Source organism: Typopeltis vanoorti, chromosome 8, assembly GCF_054136105.1.
Source record: "Typopeltis vanoorti isolate ZY-2024b chromosome 8, IOZ_Tvanoo_1.0, whole genome shotgun sequence".
In the NCBI taxonomy this organism is placed as follows: Eukaryota; Metazoa; Arthropoda; class Arachnida; order Uropygi; family Thelyphonidae; genus Typopeltis; species Typopeltis vanoorti.
In genome coordinates this window covers 114,096,868-114,122,909 of record NC_143556.1, presented here as the reverse complement: position 1 = coordinate 114,122,909, position 26,042 = coordinate 114,096,868, and the positions used below count along the sequence as shown (strand labels likewise).

Below are 26,042 nucleotides of genomic sequence, written 5' to 3'. Positions count from 1 at the left end.
TTGAAGAAATAGAGGTGATTAAGATATTGCAGAACCTCAACACAAATACAGCCATGAGACTAGATGCCATATTGGTCTGTGTATTATGAAAATGTACAAGGGAATTATCAGCTCCTCTGACAAAGCTGTTTAATTTAAGCTACAGTACTGGAAGGTGCCAACAACAACCACCACTATAGGATCAACACCTGTAGGTGTCTGATGCCATCTTGATAAGATTCTGCCACTGCATTCAATTTTGCGTAAGATGACTCAGTTTGTGTATAGAGTTTCTGCACCATTTGACAATGTCATCGCCTCATTCTCTGTTTGGTCTTCCTCTTTTTTTCTTCCCTTCATTCATTCCAAACAGCAATGTTTTTAATTTTCTCTCATCGTTCATTCTATGGCCAAATAGTCATAGTTTCCTTTTGATTATTTTCTATATCAGGTTTTCTTTTGGTTGTATTCATCTATAGATTTTCTCATTGTTCACTTTCTGGATCCAGCTTATCCTCAAGATCTTTCTATAGCACTTCCTCTCGAATGCTAATATTCTCCTTTCAGATTCTCTCAGGAGCACCCAAGCATCACATCCATAAAGCATGCTGCTGAAGATAAAGGTTTCCACAATGTGCAGTTTAGTATGCATCTTTATAGCTTGGCTCTTCCATATTTTGTCCATGGCCTTTAAGATAGCTGTTGCTCTGGCTATTCTAATTTTTACCTCTTTTTTGGGTCCAAGTTATGCATCATGTGTCATCCAAGATATGTGAAGTGTTCCACATTTTTCAGTTGAAATCTTTCAAGGGTAACTTTATTCAATAACTCCTGCTGTGTGAATATCATTGCTTTAGTTTTTTCACAATTGACATTGTGAAAAATCATAAAAATCAAAAGTCCATATCAAAATAGTCCCATTGCATAAAAAGGGCTCCAAGACAGAAGTAGCAAATTATAGGCCAATCAGCGTCTTAGGAGTGATGGTTAAGGTATTGGAGAAATTGGTGAAAGACAAAATTCAGGACTGGGTGGATAGGAGTATGATACTGTATAAGGGATAACATAGTTTTTTTTGTGAAGGGAATATCTTGCCTTAGTAATTTGCTTACATTTTATAATCAGGTGACAATGGAGTTGAATAAGGGAAATGGCTACTCCGTGGTATTATTAGAATTTGAAAAAGCATTTGACAAGATTCCACATAGAAATATATTGCATAAATTGGAGCAAATGGGGACAGATATGAATTATGAATCTTGTGATTTCAATTAGAGAGTGGCTGATAGCCAGAAGTCCATCAGCGATCCTCAAATTTAAATTCTAATTTACTTGCCTTCATCACTTCCAGGAGAAGACAAGTGACCAGTGGTGCACCAAAAGGCTCAGTACTTGGTCCTCTGTTGTTTAATTTGCATATCATATCAATGATATAAGAAATGATTTGACAGGAAATATTCACATTTGCTGATAGTGCTAAACTGGGAAGAGCAAAGGTAAATGAAGGTGATGCAGAGGTCCTGCAGAAAGATTTAAACAGACTAGCAGTATGGGCAAAGATAAATAGCTACATGTTAATGTGGCCAAGGGTAAAGTGGTGCACTTTGGGATCAAAAGCTGCATACTGTATTGATGGATTCTCGTGGAAAGGCTTAGACGTTGGTTATGCATTTTCACTATATAATTTAAGGAAATTACAACGTACTAGGATATACATTAAAATTAAATTTTAATATATTTCTATATTTCGGCAACGTCACGTTGCCATTTTCAAGAACAAGTACAAGACACGTGCACGCAGGCACAACAAACAGTAAGTGAGGAAGAAGTAGGAAGCTCATTATTTCTCCTAAAGTCCTAATGGTGCCCTCTAGCGGGCAATGTTGGTATTCTTGGGCGACTGGGCTGAAGGTCTTCAAATGTAGGTTTCCCAAATTTGAGGAAGTCTCATGCAGCCAAATTTGTTGAGGTTTGGATCGTTTCTTAGGGCTGAAGCTGATTCCATGAAAAGCCTTTCATATCTGTATTTGCTACGGTGTATTATCCTGGCTTTCTTCCACTGTATTCTATGGCAGGTATCCAGAGCATGGTCAGCAAGACCCGAGTGGCTGTATTGGTGAAACCGGATGTAGTCCTTGTGTTCTGAAATTCTGATATTTGCTGTCCTGCCTGTTTGGCCAAAGTAGGACAGCTTACAACTGCAAGGGACCTTGTATACACCAGGTAGGTCTAGGGGGGAAGGTTGGTCTTTAGTAGAGCGGATAAGGGATGCCAATTTTTTATATGGTCTGTAACAAGAAGTTAAGTTATGTTTTTTTAGGATTTTTGTGATTTTTTCCGAGGTGCCTCGGATATAGGGTATGGTGATGGATTTAGAGTAATCCTTGTTGTGAGGGGGTGGGGGGTTGTGGTTTACTGGTTTCAATATTTTTTGGATTTTTTTGGGGGGATAGCCATTGGCTAAGAAAGTGTTGAGAATGTGGTTTAGTTCTGTGGTTAGGGCATTGTCATTCGAGCAGATAAGTTTAGCCCTGTTGTGTAGTGTCTTAATGACTCCATATTGTTGAGGAGGGGTGGTGGGATTGTTGGTGAATGTATCTGCCTGTATGGGTGGGTTTTCTATATATTGAGAAAACCAAGGTTCCATCAGGCTGCCGTGTGACTAGTGTGTCTAAGAAAGGAATTCAGTTGTTTTTTTCTTCTTCCAGGGTGAATTTGATTCTGGGGTGTTGGTTGTTTAGGTGGGTTAAGAAGGAGAGGAGTGCATTGGAGCCATGTGGCCAAATAGCAAATACATCATCTACATAGCGAAGCGAAATGGTTGGTTTTTGTGGGGCAGAGTGTAAGGCTTTCTCTTCAAAAGTCTCCATATAAAAGTTGGCCAATGGTGGGGAGAGTGGAGAACCCATGGCTATCCCCTCTATTTGTTTGTAGAATTTTCCTTGCCAAACAAAATAGCCTGAGTTCATTGTGAACTGAAATAGGGCTGAGATATCGGGAGGAAATTTAGCTTGGATTAGCTCTAAAGATTCTTTGAGTGGGACATTTGTGAATAGGGAGGAGACATCAAAACTGACCATTATGTCAGTGTGTTTGAGTGTAAGGTTTTCTATACTGGCTTTGAAGTGGGCTGAGTTTTTTTATGTATGAAGGTGTGTTGCCAGTATAGTGTGAGAGAGCTTTGGCCAAATGTTTAGCTAGTTTATATGTGGGGGAATCAATGCCATCCACTATGGGACGTAATGGCACATTTTCCTTGTGAATTTTCGGGAGTCCATAAATGTGGGGGAGTAAGGAGTTATATGGTTTTAATTTGTTAGTGATTTCCACAGGCCAAGAAGTGACCTTCTTAAGGAGCCTGTGGAGTTTTCTAATTTGTGAGTTGGTGGGATCGTTTTTGCTATTTTGTTTGGCAAGGAAAATTCTACAAACAAATAGAGGGGACAGCCATGGGTTCTCCACTCTCCCCACCATTGGCCAACTTTTATATGGAGACTTTTGAAGAGAAAGCCTTACACTCTGCCCCACAAAAACCAACCGTTTGGTTCGCTATGTAGATGATGTATTTGCTATTTGGCCACATGGCTCCAATGCACTCCTCTCCTTCTTAACCCACCTAAACAACCAACACCCCAGAATCAAATTCACCCTGGAAGAAGAAAAAAACAACTGAATTCCTTTCTTAGACACACTAGTCACACGGCAGCCTGATGGAACCTTGGTTTTCTCAATATATAGAAAACCCACCCATACAGGCAGATACATTCACCAACAATCCCACCACCCCTCCTCAACAATATGGAGTCATTAAGACACTACACAACAGGGCTAAACTTATCTGCTCGAATGACAATGCCCTAACCACAGAACTAAACCACATTCTCAACACTTTCTTAGCCAATGGCTATCCCCCCAAAAAAATCCAAAAAATATTGAAACCAGTAAACCACAACCCCCCACCCCCTCACAACAAGGATTACTCTAAATCCATCACCATACCCTATATCCGAGGCACCTCGGAAAAAATCACAAAAATCCTAAAAAAACATAACTTAACTTCTTGTTACAGACCATATAAAAAATTGGCATCCCTTATCCGCTCTACTAAAGACCAACCTTCCCCCCTAGACCTACCTGGTGTATACAAGGTCCCTTGCAGTTGTAAGCTGTCCTACTTTGGCCAAACAGGCAGGACAGCAAATATCAGAATTTCAGAACACAAGGACTACATCCGGTTTCACCAATACAGCCACTCGGGTCTTGCTGACCATGCTCTGGATACCTGCCATAGAATACAGTGGAAGAAAGCCAGGATAATACACCGTAGCAAATACAGATATGAAAGGCTTTTCATGGAATCAGCTTCAGCCCTAAGAAACGATCCAAACCTCAACAAATTTGGCTGCATGAGACTTCCTCAAATTTGGGAAACCTACATTTGAAGACCTTCAGCCCAGTCGCCCAAGAATACCAACATTGCCCGCTAGAGGGCACCATTAGGACTTTAGGAGAAATAATGAGCTTCCTACTTCTTCCTCACTTACTGTTTGTTGTGCCTGCGTGCACGTGTCTTGTACTTGTTCTTGAAAATGGCAACGTGACGTTGCCGAAATATAGAAATATATTAAAATTTAATTTTAATGTATATCCTAGTACGTTGTAATTTCCTTAAATTATATAGTGAAAATGCATAGCCAACGTCTAAGCCTTTCCACGAGAATCCATCAATACAGTATGCAGCTTTTGATCCCAAAGTGCACCACTTTACCCTTGGCCACATTAACATGTAGCTATTTATCTTTGCCCATACTGCTAGTCTGTTTAAATCTTTCTGCAGGACCTCTGCATCACCTTCATTTACCTTTGCTCTTCCCAGTTTAGCACTATCAGCAAATGTGAATATTTCCTGTCAAATCATTTCTTATATCATTGATATGATATGCAAATTAAACAACAGAGGACCAAGTACTGAGCCTTTTGGTGCACCACTGGTCACTTGTCTTCTCCTGGAAGTGATGAAGGCAAGTAAATTAGAATTTAAATTTGAGGATCGCTGATGGACTTCTGGCTATCAGCCACTCTCTAATTGAAATCACAAGATTCATAATTCATATCTGTCCCCATTTGCTCCAATTTATGCAATATATTTCTATGTGGAATCTTGTCAAATGCTTTTTCAAATTCTAATAATACCACGGAGTAGCCATTTCCCTTATTCAACTCCATTGTCACCTGATTATAAAATGTAAGCAAATTACTAAGGCAAGATATTCCCTTCACAAAAAAACTATGTTATCCCTTATACAGTATCATACTCCTATCCACCCAGTCCTGAATTTTGTCTTTCACCAATTTCTCCAATACCTTAACCATCACTCCTAAGACGCTGATTGGCCTATAATTTGCTACTTCTGTCTTGGAGCCCTTTTTATGCAATGGGACTATTTTGATATGGACTTTTGATTTTTATGATTTTTCACAATGTCAATTGTGAAAAAACTAAAACAATGATATTCACACAGCAGGAGTTATTGAATAAAGTTACCCTTGAAAGATTTCAACTGAAAAATGTGGAACACTTCACATATCTTAGATGACACATGATGCATAACTTGGACCCAAAAAAGAGGTAAAAATTAGAATAGCCAGAGCAACAGCTATCTTAAAGGCCATGGACAAAATATGGAAGAGCCAAGCTATAAAGATGCATACTAAACTGCACATTGTGGAAACCTTTATCTTCAGCAGCATGCTTTATGGATGTGATGCTTGGGTGCTCCTGAGAGAATCTGAAAGGAGAATATTAGCATTCGAGAGGAAGTGCTATAGAAAGATCTTGAGGATAAGCTGGATCCAGAAAGTGAACAATGAGGAAATCTATAGATGAATACAACCAAAAGAAAACCTGATATAGAAAATAACCAAAAGGAAACTATGACTATTTGGCCATAGAATGAACAATGAGAGAAAATTAAAAACATTGCTGTTTGGAATGAATGAAGGGAAGAAAAAAAGAAGAAGACCAAATATGGCATTGCCATGTCACCACCTCGATGACCCCCCGCCCAAAAAAAATTCTTATTCAGTAATTTAACTATTTGTTTTGGTTCTGCTACCTTCCTACCTATCACCAGAACCTTTTAAAGTCATCCTTCATATATATTTAGAATGAACAATGAGAGAAAATTAAAAACATTGCTGTTTGGAATGAATGAAGGGAAGAAAAAAAGAGGAAGACCAAACAGAGAATGAGGCGATGACATTGTCAAATGGTGCAGAAACTCTGTACACAAACTGAGTCATTTTACACAAAATTGAATGCAGTAGAACAATCTTATCAAGATGGCATCAGACACCTACGGGCGTTGAACCTATGGTTGTTGTTGGCACCTTCCAGTACTGTAGCTTAAATTAAACAGCTTTGTCAGAGGAGCTGATAATTCCCTTGTACATTTTCATAATACACAGACCAATATGGCATCTAGTCTCATGGCTGTATTTGTGTTGAGGTTCTGCAATATCTTAAACACCTCTATTTCTTCAACCTGTATTCTCCTATCAGTCAATATCACATCTGGCATTGCCATGTCACCCCCTCAATGACCCCCCCCCAAAAAAAAAATTCTTCAGTAATTTAACTATTTGTTTTGGTTCTGCTACCTCCCTATCACCAGCACCTTTTAAAGTCATCCTTCAGTAGTCATTCCTCCTTTTACTTGCCACATAGCGAAAAAACTCTTTAGGATTACTTTAGGCCTCATCAGCTAGCTTTCTGTCATAATTAGTTTTAGTCTTCCTTACCATACTGGATACCCTTCTTGCCTGCATCTTATACTGCTCATGGGCATTCTGGTCACCTTTTTTTTTTTATAATTCCTCCGAAACCTTTTCTTTGTGTACAACTCCTATTTAATGAAGCTGTTCATCCATCTAACTCTTACTTGATTTATCCTTCTGACTCTAAGTATATATTCAGAAACTGCTCTCTTCGAATGCCCCTTGACTACCTCCCATGCACTATCAACGTCTCTCCCCTCCAAATTCTTTTGCCATGGCTTTGCTGAAAGCTGATCCCTTTGATCAACTTTTCCAATATCCACACTACTCTTCCTCAAATACTAATTAGTCTATATATATCAATATATATATAGACTAATAAAGAACTTCTTTTGGACAATACAACTATTTTGCCTTCCTGGTTTGAAAAAAATTGTCAGCCTGGTTGGATGAGTGGTTAGCATAACAAAACTGAACCTTGCAGTTGGCATGGATTGTGAATGATTGTATTTTTAAGGGACAGATGAATTACATTACCCAGTGCGAGACTATCACCTGCTTACTGATTGCCTTAAGTGGTTTGAAAAAGTATAAAAGTATAATATTCCATTTAATATCAATATAATATCACATTTATATCATATAACTGTAGCATTTTGAACAGATTTTCTCTTGGAGCTTTGTCAGTGTGTGAAGTGGGTTTGAATATGAATATTTGAAGGGAGCATGGATTTATATAAGAGAAAAGACCTGTACTTGAATGCATTTGGTATCAGTAGTCTCAAAAATTATTTATTGTTATGAGACCAATATGTAGAGTCAAAAAAAACAGATTATGACAGGAGAAATGGTGAGAATTTATGTGTAAAAGAGACTAATGCAAGTATTTTAATGATACAAATGTGATTACTCATGGAGGTGTTATGATTAAAGGATGATTGTGTGCTTGTTCAGTATGGACATATTTAGTATATGCAAGGATGTGTATAAGTGAGGCATTAGATATGAAGAGGGATCTGAAAATTGTCCAACTGGGATATGTAGATTATAGAAGTGCATACAAAAAAAAAGGATTGAAGTAACTTATGTGTACACAAATTCCAGGAGTATTAGGAACAAAGGGGTCAAGTCTTTTGCCTTGGTGGTGGATACAGTGGGACCTCAAATTGTAGGCATTAGTGAAACCTGGCTATCAGAGATAGATATACTACTGGTATTGAGTATGGATACAGTATTTTTAGGAAGGACAGAATGGATAGGAAAGGAGGGATGTGTGTGTGCACATGCACACACTACTAATGATATTAGATGATTTGAGGCCGGTTAAAGTAGAAACCTATGATCCTACAATACTAGTAACAATTTTAAAGAAGGTAGTGAGTTTGAAGCCATCTGGTGTGAGGTGGAGCCTAACAAGATAAAATACATAGTAGGGTGTTATTGCAGTCCTAGTGGGGTTTTTCAGTAAAGACGTGACCGCTAGTTGGTGATAGTGATCATGTTGTACTGATCTGGGAAATGACTAAATGTATGAATATTTCATTCAGAAAAGGTTACATGCTAAACTATCAAGCATGAAATTATGACTAAGTGAGAGGGAAACGAGTTCTGATTTATGGTATCGGTTGCTGGATGGGAAGGACATTGGCAGTGCATAGAAGTATTACAAAAAAATCATCAATGATGCAATATTGGAATGTATCCCTACAGTTTGAAGAATAAATAAGAGTGGGAGTGAAATGGATGTGAAATCTTATTAAGCAAGAGACTGTGAAGAAAAACAGATGATGTGGAAGGAATAGAGTATGCATAAGGATGATGTCAGTGAAGAAAATTATAAGGCATGGGCCAAAAGAGTTAGAAGTATTGTACAGAAAGTTAAATGTGATTATGAAAAGTAGGGTGTGATTACTGGCTCTCAAAGCTAAAGACAACCCATAAGAATTCTAAGATTATGTTGCAAGTAAAAGAAAGAATGAATGCAAAAGAATAACTCTTCTGAATGTAGATAGTATGCAGGTGGCAGATGCAGAAGAGACTGTTTAATCAACAAGTGCCCAACAGGTGGATAATAAAAGCCATCCACCTGTTATATGTAACATAGAACTCAAAGATACCTTTTGCACTGGATGAAGAAATTCAGTGTATGAGGAGATGACACCAGAGCTCTTGCAGAAACTGAATAAGTATTCGGCAATAAGAGCTCATTCAATATCAACAAGTTAAGAGTGTTCAGCTGAACTGGCTTTAACTACGCTATATAATTTGAGTCTCAGCACAGGGAGGATTTTGCATGAGTGGAAAGAATGAATGATTATCCTATCACACAAGAGTGGAACAAACACTGATGCATCTATTGACTTATCAGTATCTCTGATGAAGATTTTGGAAAAGGTGATAAGAGATCACATATAGAAATGAGTTGACAGAGAATTTATACTTTGCAATGTACAGCATGAGTCTGCTAAGGGAAGGTTATGTTTGAGTAATTTGCTAACATTTTATAATAATGTTATGGATGAGTTAGACAAGGGGAATGTATACAACATGATACTTTTGGGCTTTGCTAAAGCTTTTGACAACACATCAAGAAGGCTGTTACATAAGTTAGAGGATATGGGATTGGATTACAAACTATTAGCTTGAAGGATGGCTGCCTGAAAAATATCAGAAAGTGGTGTATGGGGATAGGAGCCTGCAAGATTTAATGTGACCAGTGGTGTACCCCCAGGGATGAGTCCTTGATCCATTGTTATTCAATCTTTACATTATTGATACAGAGATTTTGATAGGACACATAGATATGTATGTAACAGAGAGCACACGAGGACTGAGGGTCTTGGATTTGATCATCTCATCAGAGGATGTAATTATAAATGAAGTGTCAAATCACCCTCCAGTTGGTGAGAGTAACCATGAAGTGATTACCTGGGTGATTGCCAGCAGTGTGAGGACCTCTGTGAGAAAAGGGTATATGTGGAACTACAAGGGAGGTGATTATGAGGAACTCAGGAGACAGCTTACAGGTGTAGCATTGAATGAGGAGTTAGCTGGAAAAGAGATCAATGCAGCTTGGGGGATTTATAAAAACTATCTAGTAGATGCAATGTCTAAATGTATTCCAAGACTGAGAAGGTTAAATAAGGTAGGTGTGAAATGGATGCATAAAGAGATTAAGCATGCGATACAGAGAAAAAGGACATTATGGAGGCAGTATAAGAGAAGTGGAAATAATCAATTCTATGAGAACTACAAAGACCAGCCAAAAGACCTTTTTGGCCTCACCCACTTTGATGAGGCCAAAAAGAATCCTAAGGAGTTCTTTCGATATGTAGTCAGCAAAAGAAAGAATGATTATGAAAGGATGACAATGATTGGAGAAAACAGAATAAGGACAACTGCTGCAGAAGATATAGTGCAGATACTTAATGAGTTTATAAAGGTCTTTCATTCTTGTGAATGTGACTTCATGGAGAGATTGAGAGCAGTTGATAAAAAACTAGGTTTCAGAATTGGGTTGACAACAATGGTATTGTCTTTGATGGAGCATGGATTTGCTAAAAGGAGGTCATGTTTTAATAATCTACTTACTTATTACAATAAGGTGATGGCTTCCTTGGACAGATGAAGGATTCACGGTAGTATACTTAGATTTTGCACACTTTTGATAGATTACTGCATGATAAGTTGATAGTCAAACTAAAGCAGATGGCATTGGATATCAGATTAGTGCACTGGATTGGAGACTGGCTATCTGATAGGTATCAGCAAGTTGTGTATGGGAAAGCAATATCCCAGAAGAGGAAAGTCACTAGAGGTGTACCTCAGGGATCTGTTTAAAGGCCATTACTGTTTAACTTGTATGTTAATGATATTGGCAAGGATTTGGATGGAGACATTCAGTTGTTTGCAGATGATACAAAGTTGGGATGAACTATGAAGAGTAGAGAAGATGTTGTGGCCTTACAAGAAGACTTGAATAAATTGAGTGAATGGGAACAGGAATGGGGATGAGAGTTCAACATTGCAAAATGTAAGGTTTTAAAATTTGGGAAACAAAGATGGGATGAAAAATTTATGCTTGGTGGGATATATTGTCAGAGGTGGAGGAATGGAGGAAATAAGGGATCTTGGAGTGATAGTGGATAAGGATCTGAAATTTAGGAGACACAGTGCCAAAATTGTGAGGACAACACAAAGACTTCTAGGAATGATGCAGAGGACACTGACTTGTAAAAGTAGGGAGATTCTTGTTCCATTGTATAAGGCACTGATCAGGCCACACGTGGACTACTGTGCACAGTCACCTGGTTTTCAAAAGAACGAAGAGATGTTGTAAAGGGTCCAGAGGGGACGGCTAATGCAATTTACAGAGTCTAGTGGATAGGAGGAAGAGGGGAGGGGGGATGTGATAGAGACCTACAAGTTAGTAAGGGGTTATTATAGGACCAATGTTGGAGAGATTTTGTAGCAAATGGTGAGAGATCAGGAGAGAACCAGAGGTCATCCCTGGAAACTGTATAAGGAGGGTGCGAGCAGGAGAGTGAGAAGTAGATTTTTTGCATGCAGAGTTGTGAATGATTGGAATGCCTTGCCTGAGAGTGTGGTGTCTTCAGAGAGTTTGAGTGTGTTTAAGGTGTGGTATGATGATCTTTAACTCAAGACTGCATTGAGTTAAAGACTCATCTAGGACTTGGGAGATAATAATAACAATAACACTGATTATAATAATAATAAATTTCATTTTACTCCATGTCATCTTTTCTTCTTCAAGTCTCTAGTCTTGGTCCTCATAGATGAACCCCCCCCCCCCCCAGAATAATTACTAGGCATGCTCTTCTCAAGCTAGTTTGCCAATGCATCAGCAGTACTTCTTTCATCCTATTCTCTTTATCTTCTCTGAAAATACTATAGCCCCCTTACATTGTGTAATTATTATCCTCCATCAACCAAGCCTCTCTAATGCATTGCACCAATCAATGCCAAATCTTCTCTTTATTCTTGATGCTTCTGGTATTAGTATAACTGTCGTATCCTTCAGGCTCACAACAATCTTTATCCTTTTAATTGACAACTCCATTCACATTCGCATTTTCTGGTTATTCTCACTAGTCTCATGGGTACCCGCACACACTCAGTCTCCTGCATCCTCTTTATAGTTTGTTTCTTTGACTTTGCAATTTTCCATTCTAATGAACAGCAATTTCTCCAGACTTCTGATTCCAAACCATTCAAGTGCAATCCATAAAATTCAGTTAACAGATCTATAAAGTGCACACCATTCCTCCTGTGTTATCTATTCAATGATGACTAATTTCAATCATGTTGTCCCCTACCCTGCTCCTCAACAGGAGCAGGGCAGGGGACAACTTGATTGAAATTATTTTTGAATATAGAGCCATCAAGTTCATTCTCTACAAAAAGTCTGCAAACTGCATAACAAATGATTCTGAGCTTGTGCTGTTCACAACTTTAGAAATGTTGACTATTGTCTAATTCACATTGAATACATTAAGATAATCTATGTTTAAGAGGGGGGGGGGGCTTTATTTTCATATAAATAGAATATATTTTTCTGAAAGGCTTATAATAATATTTCTTTTTTAAAAAATACAGAAGTAACTAAAACTAACCCATTTTAGATGCAATTATTTCTACAATCTTTTGTTTCTACAATAAAGATTCTCATTAATCATTTATAACTTTTAAAATTAGAGTTATTGATTATATGCACATGTGCACATACATAACAAAACATATACATGACACTCTGTGAATGAAGATTATATTTCAAGTACTGTTTAAAAAATTATTACATACAGCAATTTGGAATATCTCCTCCTTTTGCTGAATTGAGTACTTCTCCTTCTCCACATGTGAAGCCTCTTGTTACATTGGATCTGATAGCCAAAATTCCAGGACAAAGTCCCCCAACATTTTGTGATGTTACATTAAGAATTGGTTCTATGATTACTGATGTACTAGGTACTCCGAGATCAAATATTAAACCTAATGTTGATCCACACAAATCATAAAGTAGTAGTTGATGCACAGCTGGCTGAATTCGTAAAGTGTATTTCACTGTTAGCTGTAAGTAAAAAACAAAAATATCGTGATATTACCAAGTGTTTGTAAAAATAAGCAGCTACATTAGTATAAAACTTCTCAGGACAATTTAAAAAAAAAAAAAAATATATATATATAAAAGAATGAAAGATATATGGGGGGGGGGGCTGAAAAGTTCTGATAAACATCTAGAACAAAAATGATATATTAAAGCAACTGATATAACCACAAGAAAGAACATATCTTAAAACCCTTTAACTGCCATGTTTCATTAAATTGTAATAATTTGTAATTGCAATAATTTCTTAATGATGATTATCACAACTTTTCAACACACTCTCATAAACTGAATATCAGTTAGACATGCCAGTTTCCTTATTTTAACCTACTCAACAATCAATTTTTTAAAAAATTAATAATTTGTTTGAAACGAATTTAAGCTTTAGTGTAGACAGAAAAGGAAGACAAAGATTTTGATGAAACACAATTGCAGTATTTTGTTTGTTATCTTTAACTGTCTTGGCACACTTCTTCGAGAACCAAGGCCCCAATAAGAGAAAAGAATTCAAAGCAGAATGGGGAATAAATATTTTCATACCGTACTTGTTTCAGTGATGTATTCAATGCAAATGTTTGGACCAGAAGACAGGAAACAGAAGAGAGGAAATGAAAAACAGACACTTGACAGATGACAGGTGGCAGTTTGCTGGAAGGCTTGCACAAGAACACTATGGGTGAGATGAGGTTTTTTTGGGCCAATAATTGTGGATTTTTATATGCTAATGAAAGATCTGCTGTAGAAATTGTGCGCTTGCAGTGTTTGTAGCATGTAGGCTTGTTTGTTTGAGTTTACTTATAAAATATTTAAACTTAGAGTGAGATATGTTGATGGGAATTGAAAACAAAATGGCAATGGCTTTGTATGTATGAGTTAAATTTTGATTTTAGTTGTTTTATGAAATGTGAAGTCTGCTACATGTATTTGTTGGATTATGTTGATAAGTTATGGATTTTAAGGCTGATGGAAGGAGTGTGTGTGTGTGTGTGTGTGTGTGTGTGTGTGTGTGTGTGTGTGTGTGTGTGTGTGTGTGTGTGTGTAAAGTATGGCTGATGAATTGTGATGTACTGGTGACTGAGGATGAAAACAAAGAGAGATACTGTGAAAACAGTGCTGAGTGAGCAAAGCATATGATGAAGTTATGGTAATGATAGAAAATTAAAAACTCAATGGTAAACATCATCATCATGCATATCAAGGATATAGGCCTAGCATGGCCTGTTCCAGCCTTAGAAGTTATCGTTGAATCGTTTAAGAGGACGTCCCCTGGTTTTCTTTTTCCTAATGGCTTGTACTTTAAGGCTTGTTTTGGTAATCTTTCTGTTTTCATTCTTTGAACGTGTTCCATCCATTTATGTTTATTTTTTTAAATTTTTTCTATTACTGGTTCTGGTTTAATTCTTTCATAATTTCTTCATTTCTTTTGTGATCAAATAGGGTATACTTTGCAGTTTTTCTCATAAACTTCATTTCTGCTGTTGTTAATCTTTGTTTGTCTTTTTGTTTGTTTCAATGGTAAACATAAAGAGTTAAAACAGCAGTCCGTGAAAAAAAAAAGATATCATAGTTAGGTGAGTCAGCATGTTTCTGACAGGATACAAAAAAAAACGTATAAGTGCTAAATTATGTGTAAAAAATAAAAATTAATGGGAATCACATTTAGAACGAATGTAGAAAATAAATATTGTGAAGATATTTAGATATTTAAAGCTGAGAAATGGCACCACAATGAAAGATCATACAAGGATAGTTAACAGAGTGTTATTAGAAAAATGTGTCATACAAATAAGTGTTTTAACTTATAATAAAACATTCACACTATCACTAATCATTATTGGCAGTATTTTTCTTGCATTATGACTGCAATTAAGTGGGTTTGTTTAGAAAATCTTGTTACGTGGCTATATTATTTAAAAAGTGTTTTTTAGATAATAACAGTCAAGGAGTCCTTGTTCAAAAGAGTTTACTATGAGGGATTTTGAAGTGCCATAATCTTGCCTTCCTTCCACTCCATTATGGACTCTACAGCCATGTTATAAGTAATTATTTTAATCTCCCAATGTTTCGACCTCCATATTAAGGTCATCATCTGGAGTATACACATATATATACAAAGACAAGCTAAATTACATTTCATACAGTATGATGAAGAGACAATGATTTAATCAATGGTTATTCTACTGGCCTGACCTCTAGTGAAAATAAAATTACCATAAATAAATGAAATAAAATAAATTAACTACATCAAAGCTATATTCTATTTAAGACAACATCAGAGAAACATTCTTTCATATAGATAGTTTTGTTACAGTAAATATGTCCTAATTTAACATGACAATTGTTATATTAGATTTAGGATCCTGGATTACCTATCATCCTATTTATAATTAACTCTCAGGAAGAAAGGTTACGTGGGTAGAATATTCTTCTTCTTCTGCAGCTTTTCCCACTTAAGTAGGGTCACTGTTTGTAGTGAGTCTCCTCCACAACCTCCTGTCTCGGGCTGTAGCCATATCCAAGTTCTTCATCCTCAAGTCCTCCTCCACCATCTCCCTCCATCTCTTCCTTGGCAACCTGCACTTCCTCCTTCCCTAAACATCCATCTACATGACCTTTCTTCCCACATACTCTTCCTCCCTCCTCATCACATGATCAAATCATCTCAACCTTGCTTCCTGTATCTTTGCTTCTAAATTTGTAACTTTCATTGTTCCCCTTACATAGTCATTTCTCAGATGATCCTTTCTGGTCACACTGCACATCCACCTAAGCATTCTCATCTCTGCTACCTCCATCCTGCTGATGTTATTTTTCCTCATATGGGTAGAATATGTGCCTTCCATATTCTTGGTATTTTTAAACTATCAATTATTGTTAAGATTAGGGTGATTGATAAGAATCTCACAGGCCTCCTTAAATTTACGTTCATACCATGTTTTGTTGTGATGTAAACAGCAGGTGCTTTTCCAGTCAATTCTATGTAAAGTGTTCAGGGCATGATCAGAAAGAGCAGCTTGACCATAGTTATTACATTTAATGCGTCATTTATGTTCCTTTTTTCTGATAGGAATTGTGCATCCTGTTTCCCCTATATAGGGAAAATTACAGGTGCAACAAATACAGTATACTCCAGGGTGGGTCAGCAGAGGGAGTGGATCCTTGGATGAGTACATTCTTTAATTTTGCAGGAGGTTTAAAGGTGGTTTTAAGGTTGTATTTTTGTAGTATTCTGTTTATTTTGTCTGATATCCCTTTAATGTATGAAATGGTTACAGTTTTATTGTTTTTTGTTTTGTGTTAAAACAAAAATAACAAGACTACGATAAAACTGTAACCTTGTCTCTGTATACATATGTGTATACTCCAGATGATGACCTTAATATGAAGGTCGAAACATTGAAAAATTAAAATAATTATTTATAACATGGTTGTAGAATCCATAATTTGTGTAAAATGAATGCTGATCACCGTGTAACACTAAAGGAAAGGATTCCACTCATTTGGAACTTTACCCAATGTAAGACTCATATTAAACAAGTATATCAAGGCAAATTAGAAAATTAGAAAATAATGTCATCTCCCTGACACATTCCCTCAAAATATGTGATGATATATCAATAAGTCTGACAGTCTTATTAACATTAAGTTTTCTCAATTCCACATATGCCTCTTGTTCACTCACAGTCAGTCTCTCCACTTTCTCTTCCACTGCAATTAAACTCTGTATCATGTTATATTCACAAGGATGAAATACCTTTATGAACTGCTCAGTTAATATATCAACTCGATCTTCCACAGTAGTTATACCATTTTCTTTTATAATCATTCTTTTTTATGCTGGCTACATATCAAAAGATCTCTCCAGGATTTTTTTTTGTTTGTTTGTTTCATTAGCTAACTGCTGCTCATACTTCACTTTTGCTACCCTCATCAACACTCATCCTCCTTGCCTTCTGTTCCTTATACTTTGGTTAGAGCTAATTATTACCACTCATATTGTCTTCACAATGCCTTTTTCTTCTATTTATTTGCTTAATTTCTTCATTCACCATTTCACACTTATTTACCCACACTTGACTAAGATGACTAATTATTTCATTCTATTCACCTCTATCTTACACCATACTGCCTCAAAACCACTACAACTATTTCCCTCTTACATTTCTAACTTGCATAGCTCTAATCTCTTTTCTATCATCAATAGCACTCAGCTTCCCTCTTTTACCTTTTCTTGGCTTCACAAAAAACATCAACATCATACTTTTTCATCTCTATTCCTGTCAGTATATCATCCTCATCCACATCTCACTTATTCCAAAATTTTTGATGAATAAACTCAATCAATGCAACAATTTTGTTCTCCTTGTTTCTGATACTTCTAGCATTCATATACAAATATAACAGTTCATTTCTGGATCTATAACAAGTTTCACCGATGCCACTTATTAGATATGACTTCTTCATGCCTTCTTTGAATCTTCGAAACCCACAAAATCATAGTTTTCTATCAAGTATGAGGAAGGCAGTTCAAAAACAGAATTCAGCTCAAAACTAAAACTCCAGCATCCCACTTATCCTACAAGACAAAACACAAGAGCTGTAAAAGGACCATCAGGGAAATCATCTGAAAGGGCCAAATGCAGAAAATTCTCCTCCTACTCAAATGGCAAGTGAACCTTCTATTCCTTGCCAAAGCAACTGGTGCATCTGCTGTCAATTCATGTTTATACTTCCCTCACATCTGGATGGCACTATTTTGACATCACCTAAAGACAAGACTGACATTATTCTATTGCTTTCTCTTTCACTGATGGTCGATGCAAAATATCTCAACTTTGCCAAGAAATGCTCACTATAGTCTTCTGTCTGAAAAACATTAGCAGAATCAGCATAGATACCAACAAGTTTTAATAAGTCCCAATGTTATTCACCCCAACTGTGCTAAAATCTTGTGCTCCAGAACTCATGCCCAGTCTTTATTTTTACAATCATTAACATTCATTTGGCATCTACCCTAGAGTTTGGGGGGGGGGGGGGGGGGAGTAGCAAGAACCAGCCATCAGTCTATCATTCCAATGCACTCAACTTGAGGTCTATCATATATAATAGAGTCACTAGGAGACCAGTTCATCATGTGGAAGCCCCATTTAATCAATGACCACAAGTATAGAGTCTGACACTCTCAATCTAGATCAGACCTTCTTAGCAAAATCACCCAACTAGAAGAGCTGGATAATATCCAAATTGTTGCTTGATACATTTAAAAGGCATATATTTGGGTATGACACAAAGGTCTACTTAATAAAATAACAATTTTATGAACATTTAATATTTCCAGAAATTTTTATGTAGCTATCCCTGTATTCCAACCTGAAGGCTAAAAAATAATACTCTGATTAATTATTTTTCTTTTTTTATATTTGAAACAGTCGTCTTCTCCTTGTGCCTTTTTCCTTCTATTTAGGGCTGCCTCCCCCCCCCCCTCCCCCTCCCAAGAGCCTTCCTGTCTGTATTTCCTGTGAGAACCACAATCTTTGTCTTGCTAAGATTGAGCTATAGTCCTCTATTCTTATTGATCTATTAACTTTGTCAACAATCTGTCCTAGTTATTCCTTGTCAATACAGAGAAGTACTATATCATCAGCATACCTCAGATTACTGATCAATCTATTGCCTATCCTTATTCTTATCTTGAGCTCATCCAATGTTACACGCATGATGACCTCAGCATAGATACTAAACAAGTGTGGAGAAAGTAGACATCCTTGACTAACTCCTTTTCCAACCTGAAGCCAATCAGTTAATCTAACACCTGTTCTTATTGTGGCTTCTTGCTCACTGTACAAGTTAGCTATCAGCCCAACAGTGTGTTGAAGAAAACCCCATTCTTTTCATTACTTTCCACAGTTTCACATGCTGAAACAGTCAAAAGTTTTAGATCAGTCTTAGAAACAATAAATTCTTTATACTTTTCTATGATTTGTCTAAGGCAAAGGATCTGATCTCTAGTATCCTTATCTTTCCTAAAACCTGCATGTTCCTCAGGCATCTCTGCCTAAACTTTGGTTTCAATCCTATTTAGAATGATCTTTAATAAAATCTTGTTGGTATGAGATATTAAACTAATAATTCTATAGTTCTTGCAATCTTTCATATCTTCCTTCTTATGTAGTGGTATGAAAACCAACTTCTGCCAGTCTCAAGGCCATGATCCTATCTCTCTTATTCTTCTAAACAATCCATGAAGCACTCTTATATTTCCTGTAGCCGTAATTAATTCTGCTGGGATTCCATCTGCACCTGGGAACTTATTGCTGTTAAGCTGTTTAACTGCTCTTTCAACCTCAAGCATAAGTGGAGGAGGTTCCAAATTGAAATTTTACTGGTGATAAGGCACCTTCAAATTTTATTTATCCTCTCTGTTGTACAGTTCCTCACAGTATTCTTCCCATCTGTTTTTGATTCCAGTTCTTGTGTTAGTACTGCTTCATTCTCATCTTTGATGACATTCAATTTGGGCTTTAGGTCACAAACTAAGCAAAATATTCTCTTATTATTGTGCCTCCTTATCTGGAACCCTCTCTTCCCATTTATTAGTATAAAACTTTCCCTTGTCCTGCCTGATTTTTCTTCTGACTTCTCTATGTAATCCTTTATATTTTTCAGTCCTCATGTCTCTTTGTTTCTCGAATCACCCCTTCTTTTGAATTATACATATTTTTGGTCGTAAAATGTTAAAAAAGATAAGACTTATTGATAAACTGACCATAGATTTTTAATTCGTACGTATGTTCGTATAATATTGCCTACTGGTTTCGCTAGTAACTGACTAGCTTTTTCAAGGCTTGCACAGTACAAAAAAAATTATAAATGCAAAAAATGTTTAAAAATACAAAAAAACGTCAGTACCTGTTAGGTAGCTAAGGTAACACGTTCGCGTGACATGTCTGTATGAATCATGACTTTCTACTAAGTATCATGAACACGCGTTACATGCAAACGCGTAATATGATTATTCACATACTGTAGTTCTGTTGAACTGAGAGAATTAATTAGATTTTTCCAAGTATCGTTCAGTATGGCACCTTGATTTCTGTTTAGGTTGCTGTCTGTACGTAGCACTACTGCTTCTTTGAATAATCGATGTCTGTAATCATCATCTACGTAGGGCATAGAGCTGTTATCCCAGTCTATAGTGTGGTTTGAAGTCGAAAAGTGATGTGCTAAACCGGATATGATCATTCTGTTGTGATTTGCATCGCCAACATGTTCTTTCTATCTTATTTCCAGGCTTCTCGAAGTTTGTCCAATGTAGCAAAGACTGCACGTGCATGGAATATTATACACACCTGGACATTTATAAAATGGAACACTGTCCTTAGGAGATCTTAGAACCTGTCTGATGATTAGATCTTCTTTTGATTAGATCCAATGTCAAATCTGATATCCATGGGTCTCTTGGTCTTCTTATTGGGCTGAGATACTTCTAGGCTGTATCTTGTATTATAACCTTGACTCTTTCCCAAAGCATTTCTAGCAAGTTCTCCTCGCTAGTTTCCAAAAGATCATCCAACTGAGTTGATGTTTTTTCTGTGAATTCACTAAGAATTATTCTGACATCCAGTCTAGTGGGATGTGCCTGACTTGGAAGGTTTCAGAGTCTTAGTCTTACTTTGGCTCTTACTAGCTGATGAACTGTACCATAGTCTGCTTCAGGACAAGTATGCACATCAGAGATGCTTGTCTTCCACTGTTGGAGATCCAGGATGTAATCAATCTTGTGCCTTGACCTATCAGTGTTGAATGTCCAAGTATAGGTCCAATATGGGTGTTTCTAGAAGCAGATATTGGTAATAACTAATCTGTTAAAATGGCAAATTCCAACGACCTTTCACCATGGGTGTTATATTCACCAGACCAAACATGCCACACTCAGGCCTAACTTTCATATGCCTTCCCATTTTCGTTAAAGTCCTCTAAGATGTAAAGTATATCTCTTCCTGGTCTGTTCTCATGTATTAAAATACATAACATGGTACCCATGCAGCCTTGTGGAAATGGCATTTTTTTCCATAGCAGAAAGCCACAGAAGAAAGGCCTTTCAATAGGTTCATTCTACTCACCAGCTAGAGGAACTTTTTATTTTATAGGACTTTTTCTCTTGGCACAGGTAGGTAGAGTTTTTTCCTCCTGAAAACTCAGGTTTTTAATCAACAACTCGAGAAAATCACACAATAATATATACCTGTTGGGGTTTAGGAGAAAGAGATGGCAGCATTTTTTTCCATGCTCTTTCTCTACTCCTATGCCTCTGGAATTATCAATAGCATTGGGCTCAGCTATCAGTGATGGCTAAGAGAAGAGACTAAATGCTTACTTTTCTTCCCAATTTAGGGCTAAATGTGTTCAACCTACATAACTTTTATTCAAATATATAACTTTATAATTTATCAGAAACATTGGATTCTTTTACCATGTGAATTTCACCTAATGAAGGTTGTAAATTTGAAGTACGTCAGTATCATGGGTTGACTAATGGAACGTTACAGGAGATTTAATATGAAACTTTTTCATGCTACTTCAGACCTCAAATAAGCAATATGGTTATCTTACTCTGGGTGATGAAGATCAACCTACCAACTAGTGGCATTGAAATCATGAATAATCCAAATAAGAATTCGAACTTGTTAACTTATGGTTGGAGAGCAGATGTCATTCACTCAGTTCAACAAAGCTGGTGTATAATAAGTTTAGTTTAATCCTTTATCCAAGTGTGAGCCAAACAAAGTTTGCGTCTGAAAGTATCTTCAGGACTGGGGTAAGGTAGTGCAACACCAGGCAACTTGTTGCAAAGGCGGAGAAAGCTCTCAAGGTTAGGATGACCTCTCATTGTTTCTGCCTTTGTATCTCCACTACTGGGCCTGGCTCCCACTGACGAGACCTCAATAAAGGTCGAAACCAGTACGGGTAGTGGCCCTTGCCTTAATGCATAGCATTACACATATCTGCAAGGAGATGTGCTTTGCATTATGGGAGATACTGAGATAGGAGAGATGAGAGCTTTCTCCACCTTTGCAACGAGTTGCCGGTGTTGCACTACATTACCCCAGTCCTGAAGATACTTTCAGGGGCAAACTTTGTTTGCTCACACTTGGATAAAGGATTAAACTAAACTTATTATAGTCTAACCAAGTGAAAAATAAACCCTCAACATCAAAAAGCTGGTGTATGTTCATCAGCTGTGCAAAAATAATCTGTAGAAGAAATGACTGTAGCAAACTAGTCTAATTTATTTGTGCAATAAATAAATTACCTTACATGGTTATGCAATACCTCTTGGCTTTGACGTCATTAGCTCAAAAATTCCATATTAACAGTACTATTTTGCCACTGCTTAAATAACATGTAAGCATCAGAATAATCTTTTATTTATATATATACTTTAGATGATTTTTAAAATCATGGAAACAAATGAGTAAACGAAAGCTTACCATATTTTCTGCTTTTGTTCGAATTGTGGTATTGTGGAACATAATGTCCATTTTCACATTGATAGCTGAGCAACGAGCAGACAATACTTGATTCAATGGTCCATAAAAAGTTCTAATGTAACTAACATATTGTTCTAAGCAAGGAACTGAAAGTGCACCACCTGCTCGATATTCAATTTCTGCTGCAACATCATAAGTTGCCTGATTGGTGTCTAGGGTGAGAAGAAACAAAAAAGACTTTTATAAGCAAATGCTATTAAAAATCATTGTTTTAATTTGTTTTAAACTATAATCCAGTTATAATATTAATATATATATATATATATTTTTTTTTTTTTTTTCACTCTAACTTTATTACATTTATTTAACACAAAACTCCAACAGTCACCTTTCTCACAGCCTGTCCAACTTTTAAGGTTTAAAGTTTGATGTCACAACCGTTTACTTACTTACTTACTGTCCTCTTCCATCGAGGATGGGTTGAGTGTTCCATGTTTCCACAACAACCTCCAGGAGTCTTGGTTTCTTGCATGGCTGGTGAGCTGTCTATATGTTTGTAACCGGAGCTGACCTTCATAGACGTTATCCATTTAGTTCTTGGTCTTCCTTTCTTTCTTTTTTCTTCTAATCTTGCATAGAGTTTTTGTTGGCATTCTCTCAACATTCCATACCATTGAAGTTGTCTTGTTTTGATCTTTTCTATTAATGAGTCTGCATATTTTAGATCTTGTCTTACAGTTTCATTTGTTTTCTTTTCTGTCCATTTTGTTTTATTTATTTTTCTGAGACATTTCATCTCGAAAGCCTCCAGTTTTCATATCTCTGTCTTCTTGAGTATCCAAGTTTCTGAAGCATATAGCACAGTGGGTATTAGAATTGCATTATATAATTTGTTTTTAGAGGTTTGGAGATTTTATTATTTTTCCAGATTTTCCTAGCTTATTAAATGATGACCATGCAGTCGATATTCTATATTTAATAGTGGTCATGGTACTAAGAGTTCTGTTATTACTGTTCCTAAATAGTTGAATTGTTTTACTTGTTCAATTGTTGATCCATTCAAGGAGAAGTTTACTTTTTCTTCATTTTTTCCAATTATCAAGATTTTTGTTTTGTCTGTATTTATGGTCATGCTGTATTCTTTAGCTGTATTATTTAGTTTGTTTATTAGGTTCACCATCTCTTTTGTGCCTGCTATTATTACAATGTCATCTGCATATTTTATGTTATTAAGATCATAACCATTTAAGTTGACCCCTTATTCTCATTCCAAGGCTTGGTTAACCATATCCTCTAGGTAGATGTTAAAAAGGTATGGGGAGATAGGATTTCCTTGGGCTACTCCTTTACTGATGTTTAAATTCAACGGTATATCTGTTGTTATACTGTTGAATTTAATTATTGCTTCCGTGAGGGTATAATATTATTCTAAGAAGTCTAGGGTATCTTAATTGATTTGTTTCTGTTTTAAAATTTTTAATAAAGTTACTCTGTTTATTGAGTCAAATGCCTGTTTAAAAATCTATAAAATAGTAGTAGATATTTTTGTTATGTTCTCAGTATAATTTTGCTAGTCTTTGTATTATGAAGATCTGATCCAATGTGGAGTGATTCTTTCTGAAGCCTGCCTGTTCTTCACTAAAAATGATCTCATATGTGCTCTTTATTCTGTTCTGTAATACTCTTGTAAATATGGCTGAGTAATGCGATTGGTATGATAATTCCTGTCTCCAATCTTCTGGTATTTCTCCTGATTTAATGATTTTGTTGAAAAGTGTGGTAAGGAATTTTAAAGTTGTTTGCTTTCCTTCTTTCCAGAGTTCTGATGGAATTTGGTCTATCCCTGGTGCTTTGTCAGATTTCATTTGCTTTAGAGCATTCTCCAGTTCCAATGGAAGGATCATTAAGACATCATGTCTTGAGTAAGGTGGGGCTTTATTATTAGATAGTTTATCAATTCTATTTCTTTTATAGTTCACTTTGAATTTTATCCATATTGTTGCAGAGAGTAGTTCATGGTCTGTATCCAGCTCAAGGCTTCTGGTGAGGTCCAGGTGTATTTAAAACTAGGTCTATGGTAAAACATTGTGTTTAAGATGACAAGGTTGTTATCTTTGCAGAAATTGAGCATAGTTTGTCCCCTTTCATTTTTGGTTCCAATTCCAAATTTCCCCATTACATCTTTTAGCTCTTCTCTGAAAGTATCGATCTTAGTGTTGAAATCTCCGATTATGAATAAGATGTCTCTGGAGTTGGTATATGTATTTCTTTTTGGAGATCGTTAGAAGAAGAGTTCGATGTCTTCTTCGTTGTGACTTACATCTGGTGCATGGCTCCCACTGATGAGACCTCAATAAAGGTTGAAACTGGTCTGGGTAGTGGCCCCTTTCCTTAATGCATTATACATGTCTGCAAGGAGATGTGCTTTTCATTATGGGAGATACTAAGGCAAGTGATAAGAACTTATACTACCTTTACCATGAGTTTCCCCAGTCCTGAAAGTACTTCAGGTGCAAACTTTGTTTGCTAACACTTGGATAAAGGATAAAACCCAATATATAATTAGTAGCATAGCCAAGTGAAAAAACTTCCATAAACTTATCTCTAATCCAGAGAATTTTAATAATAGGGTGTGACACTCTTTGGCAAATCATATAGGTAAATATGACTTCTCCATTACTTTCACCTTAACATCACCACCTCTGGGTCTGGCTCCCACTGATGAGACCTCAATAAAGGTCGAAACCGGTATGGGTAGCGACCTTTATTGAGGTTCATGGTCTGTATCCACCCATTCCCTTAATATATAGCATTATATATGTCTGCAAGGAGATGTGCTTTGCATTATGGTAGATAACAAGGCAAGTGATGAGAACTTATACCATCTTTACCATGAGTTTCTCCAGTCTTGAAAGTACTTCAGGCACAAACTTTGTTTGCTAACACTTGGATAAAGGATAAAACCCAATATATAATTAAATCTGAATAACCTTTATGTGTAGACCTTTTTCTTTGGCTTTTGGTCTAATTCCTATTATTCTGGATGAGATAGGCTTGATATCTGTTATACTTGCAGTAAGATCTTTTTTATTGGAATTGCAACTCCTTCTCTATGTGCATTGTCTCTTCTTCCCAAATAGAATAATTTGCCCTTGGGCATGTTTAGACATCCTTCTCCTGTCCAGTGAGTTTCTGAGATTCCTATAATATCCCACTTTATCCTTTTCAGATTCTCTTGTAGAATTTGGAGTTTTCCTGCTTTTTATAGAGATCTGATATTTACAGTAGCTATATACTGATCACATTTTGCTGACCACATATAAGATTCCTCACTAACACTATGTGAGGCACGTTGGCTACCCCGTACGTAGTAGCGTGAGATGCATTCCAGGTAATCGTGTAATCCATGGAAGTTTTTGGCATTTTTGTGTGGCCGGCTTGCCATTCCTCTGCCACACCCTTTGGTCCATGGCTCATTATTCTTTATTTGGTGCAACCTGTTGGGACTCCCCTCATCCGCAACCTAAGAGACGTGCCTGGTAGGAGTCTGGTCTCCCCCAAGACAGTCCTTTTAAGGAATGCAAAAAACTAAGGACCAATTCCTACCTTCTTGTAGTGCATCCCATTAAAAGATAAAAACATATCAATATAGATAGTGAACAAATAAGGAT

At 36.6% G+C, this 26,042-nt stretch overlaps 1 protein-coding gene across 1 annotated transcript in view; it reads right to left on the bottom strand.

Annotated features, from left to right (window-relative positions):
- LOC150104294 (uncharacterized) overlaps positions 1-26,042 on the bottom strand; it is a 636,238-nt gene that overhangs the window by 290,696 nt on the left and 319,500 nt on the right. The window contains exons 29-30 of the mRNA XM_090396452.1: positions 22,372-22,583; positions 12,577-12,844 (exon numbers count right to left, since the gene is read on the bottom strand). Of these exons, the coding sequence (XP_090252578.1) occupies positions 12,577-12,844; positions 22,372-22,583 (480 nt within the window). The remainder of the gene's footprint in view (positions 1-12,576; positions 12,845-22,371; positions 22,584-26,042) is intronic.